The sequence below is a fragment of the Hyperolius riggenbachi genome, chromosome 4 (genome assembly GCF_040937935.1).
Source record: "Hyperolius riggenbachi isolate aHypRig1 chromosome 4, aHypRig1.pri, whole genome shotgun sequence".
NCBI lineage: Eukaryota > Metazoa > Chordata > Amphibia > Anura > Hyperoliidae > Hyperolius > Hyperolius riggenbachi.
The window spans coordinates 52,359,023-52,384,119 of NC_090649.1; the positions used below are offsets into that span (position 1 = coordinate 52,359,023).

Genomic DNA, 25,097 nt, shown 5'->3' on the forward strand with positions numbered 1-25,097 from the left:
ATAGTTTATAGTTATCATTTACCATTCACAAGGGAAAATGTACTTAAAAACTTTAAAAATTTATTGAAAACGTACCGAAAAAATCTTTTAATAAAGGACATCTGCCCAATGTTAAAACAAGATAGGTTGAAGCTTGTTATAGGTTTGCTTGTATACATTATCACCTAATCCCTGAGATGTTCACACATCCCCAATAACAGTGCTCAAAATGTGGGTTAGATTGTTACCACCCAAGTCATTTTAATACACATGCAGTAAATCTGTCAGCCAGCAATTTCTCACATACTAATATGTCTCATCAGTCCATAGTGTGTGCGTCAGTCTTCCGTATTCAATGCTTGATGGATATTTCTTGGCTTTTATGGCCATTTCTTCAGAGGCATATATACATAAAAAATGGGCAAATCCATTCCAATACCTTTAAAAACAAAAACTATTAAATCAAAATTTTTTGTTGTATGTTCAAAATTATTTATTTACGTACAACTTAATTGCTTCTCCTTTGTTTATCTGACTTGTGCAAATGTGTCTGTTGCCAGAAAGTTGAGCCAAAAAATTGCAACAATATGTTTTCTCTTGGGCAAAATACGGTTCTATAATATATGGTAGAATTTTTTACCGATGTGTTAATTAGTATTTGCACTTGAATTGAAAAAAGACATGAATCCTCACAGAGAATAAGTAAAAAAGTTTCACTGTCCTATGCCGTAAATGCTATACAGGTAGTCCCCGGTTAACGAATGAGATAAGACTTGATAACAGATTCAGGTTAAGAACGAACCTACAGTCCCTAACACTGTGCCATCTCTGTCCCCTGTACCTCATCTGTGCCTCCAGTGTCCCCCCTCTGTGTCACCTCTGCCCTCTGTGCCTGCTTATACACGTTTAAAAGCCATTTTTTTCTTTGAATTTTCTTAAAATCGATTTTCTCAAAAACTAGAAGTCCAATTTTAAAAAAAAATTGGGGGCTTGTTCCCATGGAAACACTAAATCCATGCCGTTCGTATCGGCGGGTCGTTCGTAAGTCGGGGGACTACCTGTAGTAAAATGTGCCATGTAATATCCTCACTTAGTAGACCAATGTTGAAAACTGATGGACAAGTGATGGGCAGGGTTTCTTTAAGAAATTAAAGTTTTAGATTCTCATGAAAGTTGCACACTCAGCTATCTTGTGTCATGTCAAATAATGTAATTTAGTTCCATAGGCAGTTGTCTGTTTTGCCTTCTGTTTTTCTTTTCTTTTTCAGGGGGCAGTATATCGAGTTCAAATTTTGATCATATTTCAATTGGTGTGCAGAGTGGTTTTTGATGAGGTGCCAGTTTTGTTCCAGTTTAAAACCATGTTCAGCGGATTTCCCTGTTTAATATTAATATTCCCATATTATAGTACTGACATATGCTTCAAGTCGTGTGCACAACTACAGATCCAGTCCAAAAACTTCCTCTTAAATCATAGAGATTTTTTATTTTTTGATGGGCGGGTGCGCAGCTGTGTTGTCACAAGCTCTGCACAATCCCAAAACAAACTGCCTTACAAGTTCTTGACAAGTGTAAAAGTTTATGTAAATACGGTATTAAAATCTCCTCCAAATGTCCATCTCTTGACGGATGTCTTCATCCTTACGCCTGTTTCCTGTTTGAGCGTATTTTGATACCGTAACAAAAAAATAAAGTTTTGTTAAACAATTAGCTAGTGCAGCACATTTTTGTAGTTGCATTCAATCAGCCTTCTTCCTTTGGGTCATTGAAAGTCAACCCAGGGTCTTAATAAAGATGAAATAATCCATACAGATATTTATATGCTTTGGCTACCAGTCATCTGTTTTTCACAAACAAAATGTCATGTTCGATCATTCTGGCAATAAACTATTTCTGGATGGGGCGAGGGTTGGGGGGGAAGAGATTAACTCACCCTTGACGCCACTTCCATGCCCTCCATGGTATGCTCCACCTTCTCGGCTTCTTACACCTTCTGACTGTGAAGGAGGAAGTATTGTGAGCTGGAATTCACCATGAAGGGCACAGAGGTGGCATCAAGGATGAGTTAAGCAGCCTCTGCCTCCCACGGCTCTGCTGCACATAAGTATTTGAACCCCTGGCAATCAGCAAGAATTCTGGCTCTCAAAGCCTGTTGCTCTGCCTTTAAAGAGTCCAACTCTACTCAATAAAAAGGTGAGGAATCGGCCCAGAACTGCAAGGGAGGAGTTGGTTAATGACATGGAGAGCTGGGGCCACCGTTTCAAGGGTCAATGTTGGTAGAACACTACACCGTCATGGTTTCACATCATGCATTGCATGGAATGGAAGGTTCCCCTGCTCAAGTCATCTTATGTCCAGGCCTGTCTGAGGTTTGCCAATGACCATCTGGATGATCCAGATGATCATCATGCTTTGGGGGTGCTTTTCTGTGAAGGGGACAGGAAGGCTGCACTATATAAAGGAGAGGATGAATGGGTCCATGTATTGTGAGATTTTGAGCAACAACCTCCTTCCCCTCAGTCAGAGCATTGAAGATGGGTCATGGCTGGGTCTTCCAACATGACAATAACCGGAAGCACACAGCCAGGATAACCAAGGAGTTGCTCTGTAAAAAGCATATCAAGGTTCTGGAGTGGTCTAGCCAGTGTCCAGATCTAGATCCAATGGAAAATGTTTGGAGGGAGCTGAAACTCTGTGTTGCTCAGCACCAGCCCCGAAACCTGACCGATCTAGAGGAGATCTGTGTGGAGGAGTGGGCCAAAACTACAGGAAACGTTTGACCTATGTAATTGCAAACAAAGGCTTCTGTACCAAATAGTAACACTGGTTTTCTCAGGGGCTCAAATACTTAAAGCGGAATATAACCCTGCATTTCAACTTTGCTCTAAAACATTATTTACAGTATATTATATGCAACCAGCATTTTCTTTTACTAGACCAGCATTGGAAGGGTTACACAGGGCTTTAAAGTTCCTGGAGATTTCTGCAGACGCATCCGAACTTGAGATAGATACATTTTGTTTACATAAATGTTTCTAAGTGTTAAATGTGACTCATCTCTCTCACTGAGAAGGAGTTGGAGGACAGCCAAAGAGTGTGTAACATTTCTAAATATATACATATAACTAAATAGAATGTAACTATCTGAACGTCTGCATATCTCTCCACGGAACTTAAAACCTCTGTGTTTAACCCTTCCAATGCTGGTCTAGTAAAAAAAAAAAAATGCTTTTTGCATATAATATGCTGTAAATAATGTTTTAGAGCAAAGTTGAAATGCAGGGTTATATTCCGCTTTAAGTGCAGCAGTGCAATACAAATACATTCTTAAAAAAAAATCATAAAATGTGATTCCCTGATTCCTATTTATTTAAAATGCTGTCTTTCACAGTGGGAATGCACCTACAATGTGAATTTCAGACCCTTCCATACATTTCTAAGTGGGAGAACTTGCAAGATTGCAGGGTGCTCCTCACTGTAGCTAATTTGCTTTTCCCCTGAGTTATTTTCCTAAATGTTATCTTCACACTTTGTCATAAAATGCCTTTTATACCATCAGCAAGCAAGAAAATACTCTAAATAATTTTGATCAGGGGTGCCCACACTTTTTCGGGTCGCGAGCTACTTTTAAAATTTCAAAGCCTAGGAGATCTACAAACATTTTGACGCCCCCCCCCCCCCCCCCAATTCTCAGCATAGTTGGCAGCACAACATGGTCGCGGAATCCTTCAACACACCCTCCCACACACACACACACACACACACACACAGCACAAGGCTTCACGCATAGATACAATCACAAAATCCCCCTCCCCCCCCCCTCCCAAACACCACCACAAAAAATAGGCTCCGTCAAGGAATCCATCCCCCCAGCACCAAAATCTATGCCCACCTTGCCTCCATTCAGTCCCCTTTGAGTGCAGCAGCAAACCTCCAGCCTGTGTTCAGTATCCTCTCCCGAGTCCCCACAAGATGGGAAACAACTCTGCTTGAAGACGCGCGGGACCTGGGGGAGGCGTGGCTTTGCATCACCATTCACAGAGCCTGGAGGGGCAGGATATGCTAACATTTTCGCCTCTCCCCTTTAGCCGCGCCTCTCCCCTTCAGCCGCGCCTCTCCCCTTCAGCCGCGCCTCTCCCATTGCATTGTATTCTCAAAGCTGCGACTGTTAAGTAGCATATTCTGACAGCCGGGGCTACAGCAAAGGTTTGACAGCTGCGATCACGCGGCAGCTAATTTTGACACAGAAGGCGAGATCTACTCAGAAGGCGGTCGCGATCTACTGATAGATCGCGATCGACCTATTGGGCACCCCTGATTTTGATAGTATGTTTTCAACTACTATAACCCAAAGTAAGTTGTTCCTGATTAACTTCATTTCAACATGACCTTTCTTACCTTAATTATATTATACTTTTGCTCTTTGGAGGCTTAAAAATGTAACATAGATAAGGTGAAAACAGAGGAAAACAGGTGAAAAAGCTTGGTGAATCATGTCCAAGGATGAAGGATTAGAGGGTGAAGGGTGAAGACTATAGGTCCAATAGGACTAGTGAACCTCTGGAAAGGTTTTTAGTGATCTACTAGTCCCACTGAATAGTTATTTTAAAGAGAAGATGCAAATTATCACCCAGGAGATGACTCAGGAGAAAAATGTAATTGCGTACAATCCTAGGGCCCATAGGCAATTACCATATTTTTCAGTCTATAAGACGCTCCTGACGATAAGACAGAAACCAGGGGAAAAATCTATACTAAACCTGGTGCAACCATGGTGAAGGGGCATCTTGTGGGTTATTCCCACTTTGTACCTCTTGTTTCCCACTGTGTCCGCTTGTGTCCTTCTCTATGCCCCTTTGTGTCTCCCTTGTGTCCTTCTCTATGCCCCTTTGTGTCTCCCTTGTGTCCTCCTCTATGCCCCTTTGTGTCTCCCTTGTGTCCTCCTCTATGCCCCTTTGTGTCCCCTGTGTCCTCCTCAGCATGGGCACAGTACAGGGAGTCCCCGGCATTGCGGCAGGTTGGAGGTTTGTATTGGCAGGCCTTCACAAGTCAGGAACTCCCTGCATTTGGACTATAAAACGCAGTGACTTTTTTTCCCTCACTTATTTTTAAGTAACTTTTTCTCCTGAATTGTCTCTTAGGTGAGATTTTTAACCTTGTCAATAAAATTCCTTTTAAGTTACCAGAAAGTGAGAAACTACTCAGAATGATTTTTATATTACTGTTTCGCCTACATTTTGGCACTTATTCAAGTGCTGAAAAGTTAATTTAAAGTGTAGATGAAAAATTATCTCCCAGGAGAAGACTTAGGAGAAAGTGGGATTTGCATAAGGGCCTAGAGGTGTTTTGTAAAAGGAGGCACCCTCCGCCTTAACAAATGGGGGCATTATGATAATTGTTAATTAGATTTATTTTAAACAGGCAGGACATGTTGTGGCAATTAAAGTTTTTATATTTATATTATTAGTGACTATTCCGATCAAGCGCAATTAACCATAAAATAAATTTAATTTATTGTGATAGTTTGAAATGTCATTTTAATACATGTGAATTACATTTACTATTTAGATATCTGCTTCAGGGCTTAATTCCTTTCTTCCACTCTTTGTTATTGTTAAATAATTTATTGTACATTAGCTGGTACTTAATGTAGTTTTTTATTATTATTATTATTATTCATGCATAATTGTAGTCAAAACAAATTTCCCACAACATTCCTGCATTTGTAACACTTTTTCCAGTAACAGCTGCGTTTTGGCATTAATGAAGTTGTGCTAGCATTGCCACTATATGATTTACAGACCTATTGCAATCTTTTGTGTTTTATCTCTGTACATGGCCAGGATTTCTGTATATATGAGTCAGCAGCAATTATTGGGTAGCTGGAGTCTCAGCTGTAAATTTCCTGACCGACTCCTAATCTGACTCGCTAATTAATCCATTTAAAGTTCAATTTAAATTAAAGAAAAAAAAAAAAAAAAAAAAATATATATATATATATATATATATATATATATATATATATATATATATATATATATATATATATATATATATATATATATATATATATATATATATACATACATACATACATACATACATACATACATACATACATACATACATACATACATACATACATACATACATACATACATACATACATATACATATATATATATATATATATATATATATATATATATATATATATATATATATATACATATATATACATATATATATATATATATACATATATATATATATATACATATATATATATATATATATATATATATATATATATATATGTGTGTGTATATACAGGTAGTCCCTGACTTAGGAACGACCGACTTACGATCGGCCCGCCGATACGAACAGCATGGATTCTCTGTTTCCATGGGAACAAGCAAAAAAAAAAGAATTTTTCAAATTGGACTTGTAGTTTTTGAGAAAATAGATTTAAAAAAAATCAAAGAAAAAATGGCTTTTAAACTTTTATAAGCAGGCTCAGAGGGAAGAGGTGACACAGAGGGGGACACTGGAGGCACAGGGGGGCACAGAGGAGGTACAGGAGGCAGAGATGGCACAATGTTCTGACTTAAGAACAGATTCAGGTTAAGAACAAACCTACAGTCCCTATCTCGTTGGTTAACCAAGGACTACCTGTATATGTATGTATCGCTGTGTGTGTGTGTGTGTATAAAATGTCCCATTTCTTAGATAATGCTTATAATAAATTATTTCTTTATATACAGTAATAGTTGCACTAAGTTCGCAAAAACTAAAATATAAACCAACCAAGCAACCGTTATTTGTGCTGCTGTGATAAAGCAATCACCGAAATGCACAAAATCCTATATACGTATTTATGACTGTATATCTAACGTGTACTACTACTCAGGAATCTTTTATGTATAATAAATAACATTTCTGTAATAATCCGATGCGTAGCTGTCACTAGTGTGGCAATATGTCATTACTCTATCTTTTTAAGATATCATTTGGTATTTAGTACTATGCAGTGGCTGGATAGTGTAATGGTTAAGGGCTCTGCCTCTGACACAGGTGACCTGTAAATAAATGTTCTGTTTGATTACAAAACAGTATTCACTTGCGTAAAGGGAGTTTCTGGAGAGTACAGAAAAGTGCTATTTGAGCATCTGCTGCACATTGAAATAGAAAAGTTATTGTTGTGGCTGTTTCTTTCTACAGTAGTACAAACCTCTTCCATTACGTAGTAAAATTAAATATTCAACAGAACAGTAATGTGGAAGGACGATACAGATCACACGCGGTTGTAGCGTACACTTTTTTTTTCTGTCTGTCTATTTTAAGATGTGGATAATACTAGATGCAGTAGGAGAGACAATAAATAGCCTACAAGGAGTACACAGACAAGGTCTGATCTCTCACAAGTATTCCGTTCTGTGGTTCGAAACTCTTCCCCAAAATATCCCCCAGTGGAAAGAATGGGCTATCTAAATATTATTAATGATGGAGACAGGAATAACATGTTCAGCAGAATGGCTAAAATCGGCAGTAATCTTATAAAAGAAAAAAAAAACATTACATTTTCTGCAACTGGTACAAAACGCCCTAGGAGATGACCAAAATATTTCCCGCTGCCTCAGCTCAGTGATATCATTGCGAATCTGCTGAGGCTGACCAGCTTTACAATCCATGTGGGAGAACTGTTTCCGTCAAATCTCTATTATGGCCCGTTCTTAATTGTAATTGCAAACCGCTGCCGCGATTAACACGATAAAATCATTACACTCTTGCGACTTCTGAGAGATTGGTGCTTTTTAGTTTTCAAATCGCGATCACTTGAAAATCACGGAAAAATGCTACATGTGATTTTGTGATTGCTGCTAATTGCCAATAGCTAAATTCCGGCAGTCGGTGGCAGTCGCGGCAGTGAGATCGCTGCCATATAGTTAGTATTGCAAAGCGATAGGGATCGCTGGCAATAAGCGGAAATCGCCCCAGTGTGAGCAGGCCCATAAAGTAAACAACCAGGTTACCATAGACAAAGTGTGGTCTTGTTCTGTCGAAAGAGCCCATCCTTAAAGGACGTCCGAGGTGGCAGTGAAATATTATGCTTTACTTACCTGGGGCTTCTTTCAGCCCCTAGAAGTCATTTGGCTCCCTCCATGCAGGTCCACTCTCCTCCAGTCTACAGCTAGACCCTCTATAATGATTGCTGACCCATTGAGTCAGCAGCTTGTGTGCATAGGCGTGCATGCATGTAGCGATCGCTGTGCATGCACTGTAGCAATGTGGTCATGTGGGCATGAATACGAGCAGCATGTGCAGAAGACACCAACCCAGCCGGGTCACCAATGCCGATAGTGGAACCCTGGAGGAGGACGGAACTGCTGCAAGGGACCAGAACGACTAGAACAAGCCCCAGGTAAGCAAAGCATAATATGTTATTGCCATCTCAGAATTCCTTTTTAAAGTGAACCTAAAGTCACCCCCAAAAAATGAGATGAACTCACCTGGGGCTTCCCTCAGCCCCCTGCAGACGATCGGTGCCCTCGCAGCTCCGCTCCGATGTCCCAGGACCCGCCGGCGAGCACTTCCGGTTTGGCCGTCACTGGCCGACAGGCATGGGAACGCGAGTGATTGTTCGCGTTCCCAGCCTGTATATCGCCCCCTATGCTGCTATTGCGGCCAGGTCCTGGGACATCAGAGCGGGGCTACGAGGGCACCGATCGTCTGCAGGGGGCTGAGGGAAGCCCCAGGTGAGTTCATCTCATTTTTTGGGGGTGACTTTAGGTTCACTTTAAGGTGCAAACACAAATACAATTTTGATTAGCCAATTTAACCACCTATATGACATGTAGTATGCGAGCCAACAGATTTTGAATACTAAGGGCTGGTGCACACCGAGCGGCTTTTTCAGCGTTTCTGCAGCCGCTTGCGGCTGCGGATCCGCTTGGTCAATGTATCTCAATGGGGTGGTGCACACCAGAGCGGGAGGCGTTTTGCAGAAACGAAAAATGCCGAGGTGAGGCATTTTCTGGATTGCGGGTGCGTTTCTGCCTCAATGTTAAGTATAGGAAAAACGCAAACCGCTATGAAAAACGCCTGTTCAGAGCGGTTTTGCCGGCGTTTTTGTTACAGAAACTGTTCAGTAACAGCTTTACTGTAACAATATATGAAATCTACTATACTGAAATCCGCTGCAGCAATCCGCAAAACGCCATAGAAAAATAACAAAAAGCGTGTCAAAATCTGCTAGCATTTTGCAGATCTGCTAGCGGGTTTTGGTGTGCACCGGGCCTGAGAGCAGATTCTATAGGTAAACTATCATAGTACATAGAGGTGGTAAAATTGGTAAGTGATCAAAATGGAAGGTGGCTACAAAGTTACCAGAACATCCATGCAGCTAATGGTGCTTATTTGCAAAGTATTGCAAAGAGCACCTAACTATTGAGAATTCCCTGTTGAGTATACAATCATACAGAAAAAAATCGCTTTCACGTAAAGTTTGATCTCATATGGTCAGATTGGATTAGGAGGTTCTTCTTAAAGTGAGCTGAGCACCTTTTTTATCATTCAGGACATTTATATAGCACATGAAAAATGCATGCCGACAATCTGTTTCATTATTAAAATAAACTTTCATTTTACCTTGTATTTTACTTTCAAAGTAGATTAATTACCCTGTTTCAGCAGGGCTGCCTGGCCGTCCCCGGCCGCAGAGCTTTCAGTTTCCTAATTGTTTTATTGGGCTAATTACCAAGAGGTAAACAATGCTATTAGACAACAAAGGGGGTTAGTAATTAGGACTGTTTCTTCAAAGACCTAGTTTGTGTCAATGTGTCAAGATAGCATCTCTGACTTCTGTAAATAAGGAATGTGAGAAGGGTAGGGGGGGACATGGCAGCTTCTATGCCAGGAGAGATTCCATTGAAAGAGAATGTGCTCAGTTCCCTTTAAGACAACCCACCACTACATGCAGCATTCCTGATGGGCAATAAAGCCCTCACCTTTGCATTAGACCTTTGGTACCGGTTTATGTAAGTTTGTGCCACATATTATAACTGTTAAAGAGGAACTAAAATCCAGGATTGAACTTCATCCCAATCAGTAGCTGTTACCCCCTTTCCTACAAGAAATCTTTACCTTTTCTCTAATACATAATCAGGGGGGTCTGTGAGGCTGATAATGTGGTGAAACTCCTCCCACAGTGTGATGTCAGGACCATGGGCGTGGCATTTTGCTGTCTGTGAACTTTGTTGCATTGTGGGAAATAACACAGCGGTGTTCTACTGTCAGGCAAGCAATATCTCCCTCGGTTCATAGAATTAAGTAAACATTCCGCACAGATCACCAGGCAGGACTAAAGATGTCACCACCAGTGCTAAATTTCAGAACGTAAACCAGGGAGAGGAAAGATTGTACAATAGGGAAACACTGACTTAATAATTTTTAAATGATTACAAAGATGAGCAGTTGTATTCATTATGTAGTTTTCACTTCACTTCCTCTTTAGCATGTCCGGATTCTAAACATAAATTCATACAGAACACTGTTTGATATGTATTCTTGATCACTATCAATCCCATCTTTTTTTCTTTTTAATTAAAAAAAAAGTTTGTGGCATGTGTGGCTAGCATTACTATAGAAAGAAAAGGGTGGCTAGCATTACTAGGCTGCTAAAAAAAACCCAACTTCTGACACTGTTTTTAATCCTAGCCTAGCTTATGCCATGTATTTATATGATAGGTCATCAGAAGATAAGTTTGTGTACATGGACATGCATGTTTAGTTTTTATTTGAATAGCGGGCCTTGAATAGGCATCTGATTTGCATTTCAAGAAGTTAATTTGCATTATGTTTGCTTATGGTTTGGTCACATCCACCCACTGAACTCTGTACTGTTAACAAAGCATTTCAAAGGCAGGATAAAAGGGCAGGGTGTAATAAAAAAAAAATTGGAAAGGATATCTTAGGCCACTAATGCTGGGCATACACGGCGCGATAGTTCTTATCAGTTGTGCCGCTGATGGCTCGATTGATAATATCCGACGTGTCCGGTCACCGCAGCGGATCGATACCGCGCTCGATCCCCGCGGGCGGACAATGCAGAAAACAAAGTGCTGATAAGGAAGCACCTGCGGGGACGAGCAGGAATCGGCATGCACGGACGATCGGTGACGCGCCGGCATCGAGCCGCTGGCTCTATTCCGGCGCATTATCTCACCGTGTATGCCCAGCATAAAATACAGGTTTACACTGCCCCATAACATCCTATTCAAAATCCATATTACATTTAAGATCCAGCAGGAGGAAATGGCAGCACTTCCAAGTGCAGGCTGCTTCCGAATTGACCAGCTGCATAGCTGTGCAGATCCAGATTACACAACTTGCATTCAAAACAGATGCAGCAAATGGGGACGTTGGCTTCCAAAACAGTTTGTGCACAGATTGTCCAGTACTAGACTCTCCCACAAAGTTGACGTGCCCTCGCAGAAGCTGTACATTTAAGGTCCAGCCCGAAGCATATCCGATGCAGCACATAGTTTCTCATGTAGCAAAGCTATAAAGCTTCCTGTGGCTTCTTCAGAATTCGTGATCAGCCAAATCAGAACCAATGGGAAAAGGAGTGTTCTTGCGCGAAAAGGTGGTCAACAGGTAATTGAGTATAGGAGCAAGAAAAAAAAAATAAACACTTTGCCTAAAAACAGTGGTAGGAAAAATACTGACGGACCTGTTGGGTTTAATTAAACTGGCATGCTATTGCTTGGCACTTAAACCAAAAACAGCGTGTGCCAAGTCAAGTAATATTACCTGGAAAAAATATTGGTAACACGGTTGACACTTGTGACGTTATTGTTACCCTTGTGTAAATATTATAGTGCCTCCTGGAGTGTTTGCCGTTGGCACATCGCGAGCTCGTTACTTGCCACAAGAACTATTTGTAGATAAATATATGTGGAATTACAAGACTCTGTGACCTGAAACCTGACATCACAATGGAGCCATCAGTAACAGAGGCTGAAGGATTATCCCCCGCTAAGTCGTGTCCATGTACATTTCCCAGTCTAACGGTTGGCTCCCAGCCATTTTGCATGATTACTACAAGCTTCAGATAGGTTGATTTTTGATTTATATTTCAGTTATGGTGTTCTCTTTTTTTTTTTTTTTTTTTGTAATACGCACACAAGTCAAAACAGCCACAGAGCACAGAAGGTGAGGCTGGAGAATGATTAGAGAGAAAGAGTATGAAAAAAAAAATACTTCAGGCAAGATTTTCTAATATGAAATTCATATTAAAGCATCTTGTTTATAATGATGGGTCCCCACCCCATAATTTATTTTTATTGAACCCCCATTGTTCTGTTCTATGTACAGCACTTGGTGGACTTCAGACAGGTAACTCGCATAAGCAAGCAACAGATCCTGGAATTAAAGGTTCCGATAGGTGTTACTTGCCGAATAGTGAAAAATAAATTATTGGGTAGACTAGACGATGCCTTTAATGTTTACGGAGCATAAATTACTGGTGATGCGTTTCAATGGAGAAGTTAAACATATGTACAACCTAAAGTTCCCATCAATTGCCTGTGGACAGATACTCAGGGCAACTTCTGTGCCAAGTGTTAAGCCCTCCCAGCTCTGACTCACGTGTTGACTAAGCTTAGACCTAATGTCCGTTGCCACCTAACTCGTTGGGAGTGTGCCTAGCATTGCAGAATTTCTCCTTTTGAAGAAAAGTTCCATAATGCATTAAATCAAAGTATTGCCCAAGTTCTATCCACTTTTGCAATCCATGTTAAGCAGCCCCTTATCTTTTCTTATAATTTAGTTTGAAGCATCACTTAAACTGCTTTTTCTTCCGCTGGAAAGTTTATAAATGCTCCACCAGAAGGTATTTCTACAGCTCTTGCCAGGGCGGGAATACTGGAAAGGCCTCAAAGGCCCGGGCCTTGGGTGGCTGTAGCCTGAGGGGGCACCCAGATGTAAAATAGGAGTTGCTATATATGAAAGAGAAGTCTGCAAATAGGGAGAATCACATGGAAATGGGAAGCTGATGCTCAAGGGAGTTGTACATGAAAGAAAGGAGCTGCAGTACATGGATGTTACACATGGAAGGGGATTGGCGCTGCTGCACATGGAAGGGGAGCCCCAACATACTTGGCCTAGGGGCGGAAAAAGTATAAATCTGGCCTTGGCTCCTCCTATGCTAGGGAAGGTGATCTATTTAATAACAGTTAATGGCTTTCTTCTTTAAAGAGAATCTGTATTGTTAAAATCGCACAAAAGTAAACATACCAGTGTGTTAGGGGACATCTCCTATTACCCTCTGTCACAATTTCACCGCTCCCCGCCGCATTAAAAGTAGTCAAAAACAGTTTTAAAAAGTTTGTTTATAAACAAACAAAATGGCCACCAAAACCGGAAGTAGGTTGATGTACAGCATGTCCACACATAGAAAATACATCCATACACAAGCAGGCTGTATACAGCCTTACTTCTGAATCTCAAGAGATCACTTGTGTGTGTTTACCTTCTGTCCCCAGCTTCTCTCATGCACTGAACATTACAGGCTTCCTGCAGACAGCTCTACCTATGTCGTTAATTCCTCAGTATGTGACAGACCAGCTCCTTTCACAGCCTCCAGAGGAGGATTTTTATCCAGCTCTCTTCTATTAGGGCCCGTTTCCACTAGTGCGACGCGATTTCGCCGGCATTCCGACGCTTGTAAAAACGCATGCGGGTGCGTTTCCGCATGCGTTTTTACCCGCGATTTCGCGTGCGATTTCGCATTGCAGGGTGCCATGCGAAATTAACCATGACACTGCCAGGACCAAATTACATTGGGAAGGGTGCGAAATCGCGGGTAAAAACGCATGTACCAAACGCATGCGTTTTTACTATTAAATACATTAGCGGCGATTCGCACGGATTCCCGACGCAGGCGAAAACTGTGGGTCCCGCCGTGCAGATTTGGCCCGCTGCCAAATCGCTCCCGCACGCCGCACAGGTGGAAACAGCCCCATCCACTAACATTAGCTATGCGAATCCGCATGCAGTGCCCGCATGCGGATTCGCCCTAGTGGAAACGAGCCCTTACTGATAAGATAGCAGAGAAGCTGCTGGCTTATGTAAATAAAACACACACTGGAGTGTGCATAGAGGAACAGTTCAACACTGAAGAACTTGGCAGCCTTCCAGACACAGGCCGACAAGTCTGACAGGGGAAAGATACATTGATTTATTACAGAGACCGTGATAGTACAAAGTGCTGCAGTAAGCCAGAACACATAAGAATAGGTTTAGGAACTTGTAGGATGGTAGAAAAAACGTTGTAATTTTTGTTACAGAGTCACTTTAAGAACAACCCAGAATCCCATGCACATTCTAGCAGAAGCTTAGAGAGCTGCAGTAAATGGCCTGACAGGTGGTCTTCAGGTACAGCATTGTCCAGAGCCAGCAAACACTGGTAAGAAATAAGTATTTCTGAGCTAAAGTAATTCATTTTCATGGTGTTTGCAAGTTGGCTGATGACTGTGAGATTCTTAAACCAATGCATTTACGTTGACCCCTCTACCGATGGGCCTATACACACATGGGCAGTTGCCTCATGCCAGGCAATTCAAGTAGCATCCTATAAATGCCCTCAACTGCACCACCGCCTAACCAGGAACAAGAACAGACTATTACATAGCACATGATTGCTGTCCTAAAAATTATCCATGTAAACAAAGTCCCCATTGTTTATTTTTCTTAGTGTGACTATGGTTCATTTAAAAAAGTGGAGTGGGGGGCGGCAAGAGTATAACTTTCCCCATCTGAGGTTACTACATTTTTAGTGCTTTAGATTCGTGATTCATGGTAATGTGTGTTTCTGTACATCTTTAGGCAGACTTGGCGTCTCTCTTTAGGACTTCTGGTTCTCCTAAGTAATACTTTGTTAATGAACCTGGGTGAGAACTTTGGTATTTCAGATGAAGTTTATATAAAGCTTTTAGGCTTTTGAGGTAAGATAGGCTAATGGTTTGTCCAGGTCACGTAAGTGAAAGCAGCTGTAAGCAGACCATCGTTCTATAGTTGGTAGAACAATAAACCAGGTGCATAGAGGAGAACCTCTCTACCAGGAGATGACATTAAATTGCTTTGACAATTATCCATGAATCATCATACTGAATTTGGACTGGATTCCTGACCGTTCCTCCTGTGTACAAATGGTAAAGCAAACTAATAATGAAATTTGGCACCTGCCACCTCTTCATAGAAGAACATGTTTTAAAACATTTGTTGACTTTTCATTGATGACCTCTTAATTAGTTGTTGTTCTACTTAGTAATACAGTTTGAGAGATGAGCAGTTAGAAGAATACCTTATGTAGTTATACAGTGTTGTAAAAATCATTTGCTTATTGGTATTTTTTTATAACTTCAAATGCAAATAGCCAATGACCAGGAGAAGGATTAAATCCAGCCAATTAATGCCTCTAGCTGTTAGCTAATAACAGGTTTTAGTAACTGGCAACTGCTGGCTTCGATTTGGTCAATTTATCATTATTATTTATATACCGGTGTATCACCATTAACCACTTCAGTACCAGAGATCTCTGGCACCTTAAGGACCAGAGACTTCTGGGTATAACCACGAGGTTGACCCTTTCCAGAACTCTCATTGCTCGGCATGTTTTAGGGCTTACTCATAGTTATGCCCAAATCCGGAAGTACATTTTCCACCATCTCATAGCTAAGGTTTTGTACAATATTTCGTTCATTACAAAGAGGAGAAGCATGGATAACCTTATTTTTCTACACACTAAACACTCCCACCCACCGCTTGCTGCCAGTGCAAGGCAGGGTAGACTGTAGCGCATAGCAGGTTTGTCTGTGTAAAACAGCTTGTTAAATTTCTACAGTGTGTATAACAGGACAATTGCCCCAAATTAAAGTACGCTTCATATTACTTTTCCTTCGTTTTTATTGCTTTTTCAATTGGTAGGTGACTAAATGGTGTTCTGTAGATAGGGCCCTGATTCATAAAAGTATCTCATTAGGTTTCTTTCAGAACTTTTTTTTATGACTTGTCTACAAAGTACATTTTCAGCCCCTAGCAAGTAAACAAGCCCTAAAAAGAGGACTATTAATATTAAACTTAAATAGGAACTTTAATCAAGGATTGAACTTCATCCTAGTTAGTAGCTGATACCCCCTTTCCCATGAGAAATCTTTTTACCTTTTCTTGAAGATCATCAGGGGGGGGGGTCTGTGTGGTGAATATCGTGGTAAATCCCATCCTACAATGTGATGTCATGAACATGGTCCTGACAGTTTACTGTGTAACCTTGTTGCATTGTGGGAAATAATGGATTTTTTCCAGCTGCCAAGCAAGCAGTATCTCTCTCAGTGCTTAGAACACTCTGTAACTGAACATTCTGAAGAGATTGCCTGGCAGGACTAAAGAGGTCACCACCTGTAAATTGGAGATAGCAAAGATGTTACTAAGGGGCAAACACTGACTGAATAATTTAGAAATTAATGTTGGGACACCTATTGCGTTTTATTAATTAGGTTGAAAATCATCTGTATTTTGAATGAAGACCTTTAGCTTTATCTTACCTTATTTATATAATGCTTTTTTTTAGCAAGCAAAAAAATCTACTTAGAAATAAGTTGAGAAGTCAAATCAAAAAAATTTTGGTTGTGTTTGATCTTTACTAAAGATGGAGTGTGTCCAACTGATTTCCAGTTCTAGAATCGCATTAAATTAAAAGTCCTTTATGCAAGAGCGTAACGAAAAGAGCAAATAAATGGACTTATGTGGGAGACCGTATGGAAAAGTATAAATTATATAACACCAAAATGTTATAACACACATCTTAAAAACTGGGATACACTCTCGAATGGACGCAACTTGTATATCAAGGTAATACAATGGCAATCCTGCAATGCAAATAAACGTGCAGGAGAATTCTGTTGGTTTTGCACAGAAATTCAACCCCTGAAACTGGGAATAAAGAATAGCAGTCTGTGATGCAGATGAACAGCGGTTCATTTGCATCACAGGCTCAGCGGTAAAGCTTGAAGCAAAGTTTAGTACGAAAGCCAAGTGTGCAGAAAAATGTAGATACACTTGCAAATGTCCTCCACTTTAGCTATCCCAGTAACTGCATGTCCAGGCCATATATGCAAGGAAGAGAGCCGGATTTACCATGGGGCATTGTAGGCACGTGCCTACAGGTACATTATGCAGGAGAGGCGGCTCCCCTCCCAAAGTGTCCCTCTACCCATTGGGGGGCTACTTAATACGGCGGTGGTGGCACATATCCTATACTAGGGGCACATCTACTAGATGAATGAGTTTACCAAATAGGGGAGGAGGGATGCCTACCTAATATGGGAGTGTGGCCTGAGGTGAGGTGCGGAGTCTGTGCCTTCAGACTCCTGAGCTGTAAATCCGGCTCTGGCAAGGAATAGATGTAGGAGAAACGGCCATGGGTGGGGTCCAAACGCATTAGAGAAATCCTGCGAGACTGAGACCCACTGGAGACCCTGTATGCAAGAGGTTTCTGGCTAAATTAGAGATGGATATCCTTACCAGGGCATAAATATTGTAGGCTGGTATCTGAGAATAAGTGTAGTAATATATGGAGGGGGCAGATTTGAAGAGGGTTTGTAGGTAAGAGTTAGAAACTTAATCTTTATCCTTTTGTTTGATGGCCAATAAGTGGAGGAACTTGGAGAAAACCAGAGGATGTTGTCATAGTCAAGGATGTTGAACTCCAGTCTTTGAGGGCTGAGGTACATTTTTGGCACAGCTCAAAATTAATTGATGGGACTGAATCGGGAAAGTTGTGGTTCATCAGGTAGAGCACACGTCTGCATCTCTCAGACCATTCTAAACACTGGCATGGATATGCCCTTCAAGGACTGGTGTTTGACACCTGTGGTCTAGTTGGTGATCATTTTAGTTGTACAAAAAAATTGGGGACCCAGAGAGCCCAAAATAGTGTAGTACGTACTGGTAATTGATGATACTTAGAGTGAGAAAGAGGATACTCCCAAACCAGGGTTAGCTCTCAGGCAACCACTGTACATGCAGGTGAGATTAGACCTGTCCCCACTCGGGATTAAGAAGTTGCTCTCTGTAGATCGGAAAGGGGGCATTTCACCCCTCCACCAGGGGTGGACACAAATATTGTATGTAGTAAACCGAGGCGCCAAAAGAGTAAAATAGGCTAAAATTGTCAAAAAATTGTTTGGAAGGCAGTGTTGGACTTCCCTCCCAAGCAGACACAAAAACTGTCAATTTTTAAAATGACATAAATTTATTGACCTACTTCACAAAGTGTTGCAACTCATTTCACAGGTATGATTCTGCTTCTTCAGGCAATAAAAAGGAGTATATTACAGTGAATGGTCAGGTATGCTCCAGGCGCCTCTTTTCTTTTAGTTGTATCCTGCATCATCATCCTGCATCAGGTTGAGCGACTTATGATGTTGAGGTGTTTTCAATATTATGCTAAATTCGAAGGTGGAAAGATAAAAAAAAGATTTTAAAGAAGAGCGCGAGATTTAAAAAAAGGTTTTTACTCGTTTATCAAAGAAAATGTTTTTAATGGGTGTAAAAAAACTTGTTAGTTTTTTTTTTTTAATGAATCAGAGCAAATGAGTATAACTGAGCATGCAAAAAAATTTTCAAGCAGCTCAATACCAATTCATGTATGACTAAAAACGGAAATGTGCAAAAATGTCATAAAAGTTTATAGCCAACATCAGGTATGCAAAGAAGAAGATTTGTGTTCACTTTCAGCACCCGCTGCCTCCCAATACAAAATTAAACGGGTAAACTATACATGGCAACGAACTCTCCAACTTTCTTCTGTTAGTGGAAGCGTATGTTTTTTGACTGCTTACCGGCCTAAAAGCAGGATTCCTTTGTGCATGGTATTTCAGCCATCAGTACCGTCTGGTGTACAGAATGGGATTTTGTGTTACTGTAAGTCCGAAAGTATTCGCTTTATATTTGGATGTTTGGGATGGTTCAATTTGGAGAGGGTATGAACAAATTCCGGGAGTTAGGGGGACTATTCACCTTTAAAATTTTGGCATGCACCTGCCGTTTGAGTTTTTTTTTTCTTCATTATTATTAATTGAACTGGCTCCTCAATATGTTCAGTTGGCTTTTAGATAGTCTTTTATAGTGATTTACAGACCGGTGAACAGGTTAGTGTTAGGCCTTTCTAAAAGATTAAGGTAAAGTAACATTTTTTTTTTCTGTAGCAGTAGAAAGGCAATCATCTGTTCCGTTAACATAAGGCATCCATAAAGACTCTCCATTAATATCTATTTGTTGCTATTCTCTTGATCTTATATGTTTTCCCCTGCTTTCTAATTTTTTTTTCCACTGATCTTCTCCATGTTTTTTGGAGGCTGTCCCCTTCTTCATCTCTGTGGATTCCATTCTAGAGCTCTTCTTTCTATAGATTCCTCTCCCTTTCTGAGTGTGTGGCCTGTCCATAATTCATAAGTCTCCCCAAGCACCTGTTTACAAAGGCCAGAATTTCTGTGGTAAAGGGTTGTGTGACCTTCCAAGTTTCACTTGCATATAAAAGGATTGCTTTTACATAGTTACATAGTTAGTTTGAAAAAAGTTGAAAAAAAGACACTCGTCCATCAAGTCCAGCCAGAAAAAAAATAAAAGTAAAAAAACCATCCTGTACCTGCACATATCCCAGTTGATCCAGGGGAAGGCAAAAAAAACCTTACAAGGCCTGGGCCAATTAGCCTTAAAGTGAAAAATTCCTTCCCGACTCCAGATGGCAGTCAGATTATTCCTTGGATCAACTCTTTCGGGAATTACCTAAAAATTATAGCCGTGGATGCCCTTCAGTGCAAGAAAAGCATCCAAGCCCTCTTTAAATGCAGATATAGAGTTTGCCATAACTACTTCCTGAGGTAAGCTGTTCCAGATTTTAACCACTCTCGCTGTGAAGGACCCCTTTCTAAAAAGATGGCAAATAATGTCCCTCTTCTGCCGTACAACCCTAGAGACAAAAAGCTCATCTGCTAAGCTTTTGTATTGCCCTCTGATGTACTTATACATGTTAATCAGGTCACTTCTCAGTCGCCTTTTTTCCAAGCTAAATAAGCCCAGTTTGTCCAGCCTTTCGTGGTAAGTGAGATCTTTCATCCCTCTGATTACATTACTATTAAAAATGCAAAAAAAATAATTTTTGAGATGTTTTTATTTCTCCATATAGGGTACAACTGGATAGATGGTCTGTTTCTTTTTATTATTATTTTTTAATAGAGCGGCAATTCGCTAAAAAAAAACAACCCACCTACAGCAGTTGCTCTGCTGATCAGCGGTCTTTGGGCTGCTGCTATGGAGCCCTGAATAACACCATAATTTGTGTACCTCATCTTATTCCTTCTCTGAAATAGACCATATGCCTCTTCTAATTTGGCCTTTAATGTTTATTATTCCCTGCTGACTTGCTCTCTCCGCGTCCCATGTCGTATTCAGCAGCAACGAGTTCAATGCCTTTGTAGCAATTCCAAGTCTACAGTAAAAGGCATAATATTGTTCACTTTAAACAAAAATAATTATTTTAGAGAAACATCTGTTTTAATCCATTTTAAAAGGCCCAGCCACACATTGCCAAAGGCTTGCCACCTGCTGAGGTCTGCTCAGGGTACTTTTTTTCTTTCTTTTTGCTCACCTGCTGGTGAAAACATCACGTTCGTACTTGTTTGTTGCGCAGCAAAATGGAATGCAGCTCTCTCCTACCCATTTCCTCCTCGTGACATCACCCCTACTGTTTGCCTGGTGCATCAACAAGCAGCAACAACAAATAAGAATGAACCTTTTTTTTCAGGTCTCTTTAAATATGTAAAATTATGGACAGGTATCTGTCCTAATATGCAGGCACGTCCTGTACCCTCCACACGTGGGGATTCGTCATCAAGTGACCTTATTTTGCTTAGTAAGAAATCAGGTCAGCGCAAAGCCGCAGGGCCGAACGACTTTTATCTTTTAACCTTTTTACTTCCATTGTTTTTTAAGAAAGCGGCATCTATGGTGTTATGTTCACATTTCATATTGCCCATTTCCCCTCCTCCCCCTTTCCCCAAATCTATCAGATAGCGTATATTTACAGATCAACTTAATCCTATACCTGTTATTTCTCGGGATAATTGCGGTGTTGACCGCTTAAGTCTATCAAAGTGAAAGCTAAACAGCCATTGTAATATTAGGTAAATATTGTACTTGGCGTGTATTTTTTTTTCCTCTGTCGCACTTCTTCTTATACCTAATTAGAGCATACATTGAAACCCGCCACTTATATCTTTTTAAGTACCTATAATTTAGGCTCTTAGCAGCATCATGATAAATGTTAAGAATTCCTACAAGTTTGTACAATGCTAATATCAATCCCAAGTAATACACAATGATTACTAGTCAAAGGTAATAGTGTTAGACCTCTTTGTGGCCTTCAGCAAATGAGGTCATTTTGCTACTGCTTGTTCTTCAAGAAAATGAAAGTACCAGTAATTGATTTAAACACAACAAAAAATGCTACTTATAACTAAGCCATTAGCCCTGAGGAGTAGCTGTATGTTTGTCTAGTCACTAAACCCGTAAGTTCAAGGTCTACAAAGAGATACTCGGCACAAGCGAACGTATGAGCTGGATGGATATTTTAAAGAAATATATATCATATTAGCAAGTTTGAAGACTACGGAAAAATACTCGACGAGCGTTTACGAAGTTCGATAAGGGTTAAAAAAATACAAATAAAAATGAGTGACTCTCTTTCGACCCATGCCAACACTGCGATTAGGAAGCATTTGAGAATCTGGCTCACCATAATTATAATGTTGTTAATGAAATGATTCCGTAGTTTACCCAGACGTTCACTTTTTTATTAGTTTGCTGCAAGGTAAAGTTAAGCTTGTCATTTGCTCATTAGTAGAGTTAAGTGATCATTACAGGGAATTTTAAAGTCAGAGTCATAAATTTACCTGCACTAATATTTATTTCGGCAAAGCTTGTGTTTCAATTGGCCATAAATTTTACTCGCTGTAACATTTTATTTCCGCAAAGCTTCTTGTGTTTCTATTGGCCAATGTATGCCATTACACACTAGATGACTTCTTTTTTTTTTTACTTCAATAAAAATGTATATACCTTAAAATAAAACAACCCTTTTCTGCTTTTCTGTAAAACTTTTAAACATTACTTAAAGCGTAAAAGGAAAAAGTTAATTATAATACACATAGTTAGTCATATGAAAAAGTTAATTATAATATACATAGTGTTTCGGAGGAATGCCGTGTGTATTTATTTTTGAGCATTTGACTAGAATTTATTTAACCTACAGACCACAGACTTTCCAGGGAAATCTAAATGTTGTTTTAGATGTCTATAAAAAAGGGTGGTAATTAGAAGCTGCGTGTCAGCAGTGCGTAACCATGTTATGTAGATATACGTGTGTGTCACCCCTGTGGAATCCTCAGGAGTGGGTAATTAGATGAGGGACTCACTTTGCGGAATGCGATTTGTAGTATTGAACTTACCTTTATCTACATTGCAAGCGTGCCTATGTAACCCTCACACACTCTAGGCTAGTAATTGCAGTCTCTTTTTTTTTTATCTTCTTGAATTTTAAATATTACAATTTTCATTAACTGATTAGTGACTGTCATAAGTTTTGTGGTTGTGTTTTTTGTGTGTTTTTTTGTTTTTGTTTTTTTTTTTCACAGGCATAACACATTAATGTCAATTCATTTTTAGCACATACATAAACTTGTGATAAAGCTTTTCTGAGAATAATAGACTTATGTAGTGTAATAAATCTGCCCAATGCATGGCTGAAAACATGGGAAGACCAGCAGCACATTCAGCACATATATTGATGTACATTATTTCACTCCCTGTGTGACAGGAGACCGCTACTCTCTAGATTGTAAGCGCCTTTTAGCAGTTTACGTCTCTTTTGTGTTACATTTTTTTCCTAATTACAGGTTCGTAACTACGCGGTTTACTCAACTGACACCACTAAATGTATATTGCATTTGTGTGCACTTTTTAAGAGGATAATAACTGTAATAACAATACGCAATAAAAAGAATGAAAACGCAAGTTAAATTAATTTTACAGTCTTATATCAAGTTCCATAGTAGCTTTGTACGATAAACAAAAATCACATTAAATAAAACATGTCTTATAAGAGATGGCTAGTAAGTCGCTGGCCTGTATATTTTCTGTGTAGTTCAAGTGTTAAATCTTTGATTACAGGCTATGGGAAGACCGATTCCCGTGTTTGCCTTTCTCATTGCATGTACAGGTGAAACTCAAAATATTAGTTCAGTAAAAGCAAGAAGTTTTAAATCAGGATACCATTTATTGGCCAACTAAAAATGAATAAAAATAAGCAAGCTTTCGGCCTTGCAACCTTCGTCGGGCTTGCATCCTGTTAGTTTGCAGGCTGGTGGTACCGACAGCTTTATACATGCAACATCAAAAGGGAAACCGGATATTTTTTTCAAGCATAAATACATGTCATTTCCCTTTTGAGGTTGCATGTATAGAGCTGTATGTACCACCAGCCTGCGAACTAACAGGATACAAGCCCGACGAAGGCTGCAAGGCCGAAAGCTTGCTTATTTTTATTCATTTTTAGTTAGCCAATAAATGGTATCATCCTGATTTAAAACGTCTTGCTTTTACTGATGGCTAACACGGTACAATACCCTACTGTTATTTCAGTAATTCAACTTAAAAGGTGAAATGAATATATGAAATAGACTTATTACATGCAAAGCGAGATATTTCAAGCCTTTATTTGTTATAATGTTGATGAGTATAGCTTATGAGAACCCAAAAATCAAAATCTCAGAGCATTAGAATATTGTGTAAAGGTTCAATATTCTAGGCTCAGAGTGTCACTCTAACCAGCTAATTCATCCAAAATACATGCCAAGGGTTTCCTATTTCATAGATTAGTTTCACCTTTTAAGTTGAGTTACTGAAATAAATGGCCTTTTTCAATGATATTCTAATTTTTTGAGTTTCACCTGCAAGAATGATTGTTGGTTCCACTGAAATAGTTTTCCGACTTTCAGCTGTCATTCTTAGCAGTATTGATTTTGCAAATGAAAAGGACTTTTGACCGGCTGTTATAGGCAACAAGAACAAAGTTTTACGCAAGTTCCTGAGTCACACTTTTATGTTCTTAGCGATAGATTTAGTTAATTAATTGGTGGCCAATAATCCAATCACAAATATCACACCACTGAAGATGGTGATAACATGTCAATGGAAACAGCTTAGGGGGAGACATAATCTGACTCAAGTTAAAATTTAATTTCATACACACAGTAAAATAATTTCTGAGCGTAGAAAAAGAGCATTGAAGCAATTATAAGTGACATGTAATATGTCTTTTAGAGGTTTTATTTACTTTGCAAGGATTGCACAGAGGTTCTTTTTAAGGCATTAAAAAATTACAAAATTCCGATGAAAACTTGTAAGTTAAATTGGATTTAAATGTGCATCCCAGTTACAAAAAAAAAAAACTTTTATGTATAAATGTAAAATGTATTCAATTCTTCATAAAGATTCTCCACAAAATAATTATGAAATTTTATATTACACATTGCTGTAGAACAGCACCGTGAACATTACGTGGATGGCGCTAAATATTGTTGTTGTTTTTTTTAAGTGAACCTGAACCGAATAAAAATGATTTAAATAAACACATGATGTACCTGCAAATGAATATTACATACTTACCTCGACGCCAGTTCCTCTCAGAAGCTCACCATTTTCTTCGAACAACGATCCCTTCCAGTTCTGACAAGACTTTGTCAGAATTAAAATATATCAGTTGATGTCAGGTATATATCAGTTGTTGTCACTTATAACTGAAAGGACAACTGATGAGCAAGGTAATGGCCATGTTTCCCTATGGCTCACGTTGGCAATATTACACTTTAACAGTTTGCAGACTTGGAAGCAGTTATGGGGTAATAGCAATTTTCAAAATGCAAAATTAAGAATTCCATTTATCTCAGTGAACAAACAGGACAGAGGAGAGGAGAAGGTGCTTGATGACTAGACTACTC

General features: G+C 39.6%; 1 protein-coding gene across 2 annotated transcripts in view; it reads left to right on the top strand.

Annotated features, from left to right (window-relative positions):
- Positions 1-25,097, top strand: part of PINX1 (PIN2 (TERF1) interacting telomerase inhibitor 1) — a 183,251-nt gene that overhangs the window by 143,424 nt on the left and 14,730 nt on the right. The window contains exon 7 of one of the 2 annotated variants that reach the window (XM_068279016.1): positions 14,328-14,446. The exons of the other annotated variant lie outside the window; for it this stretch is intronic. Within the exon in view, the coding sequence (XP_068135117.1) occupies positions 14,328-14,446 (119 nt within the window). The remainder of the gene's footprint in view (positions 1-14,327; positions 14,447-25,097) is intronic. 2 annotated transcript variants of the gene reach the window in all.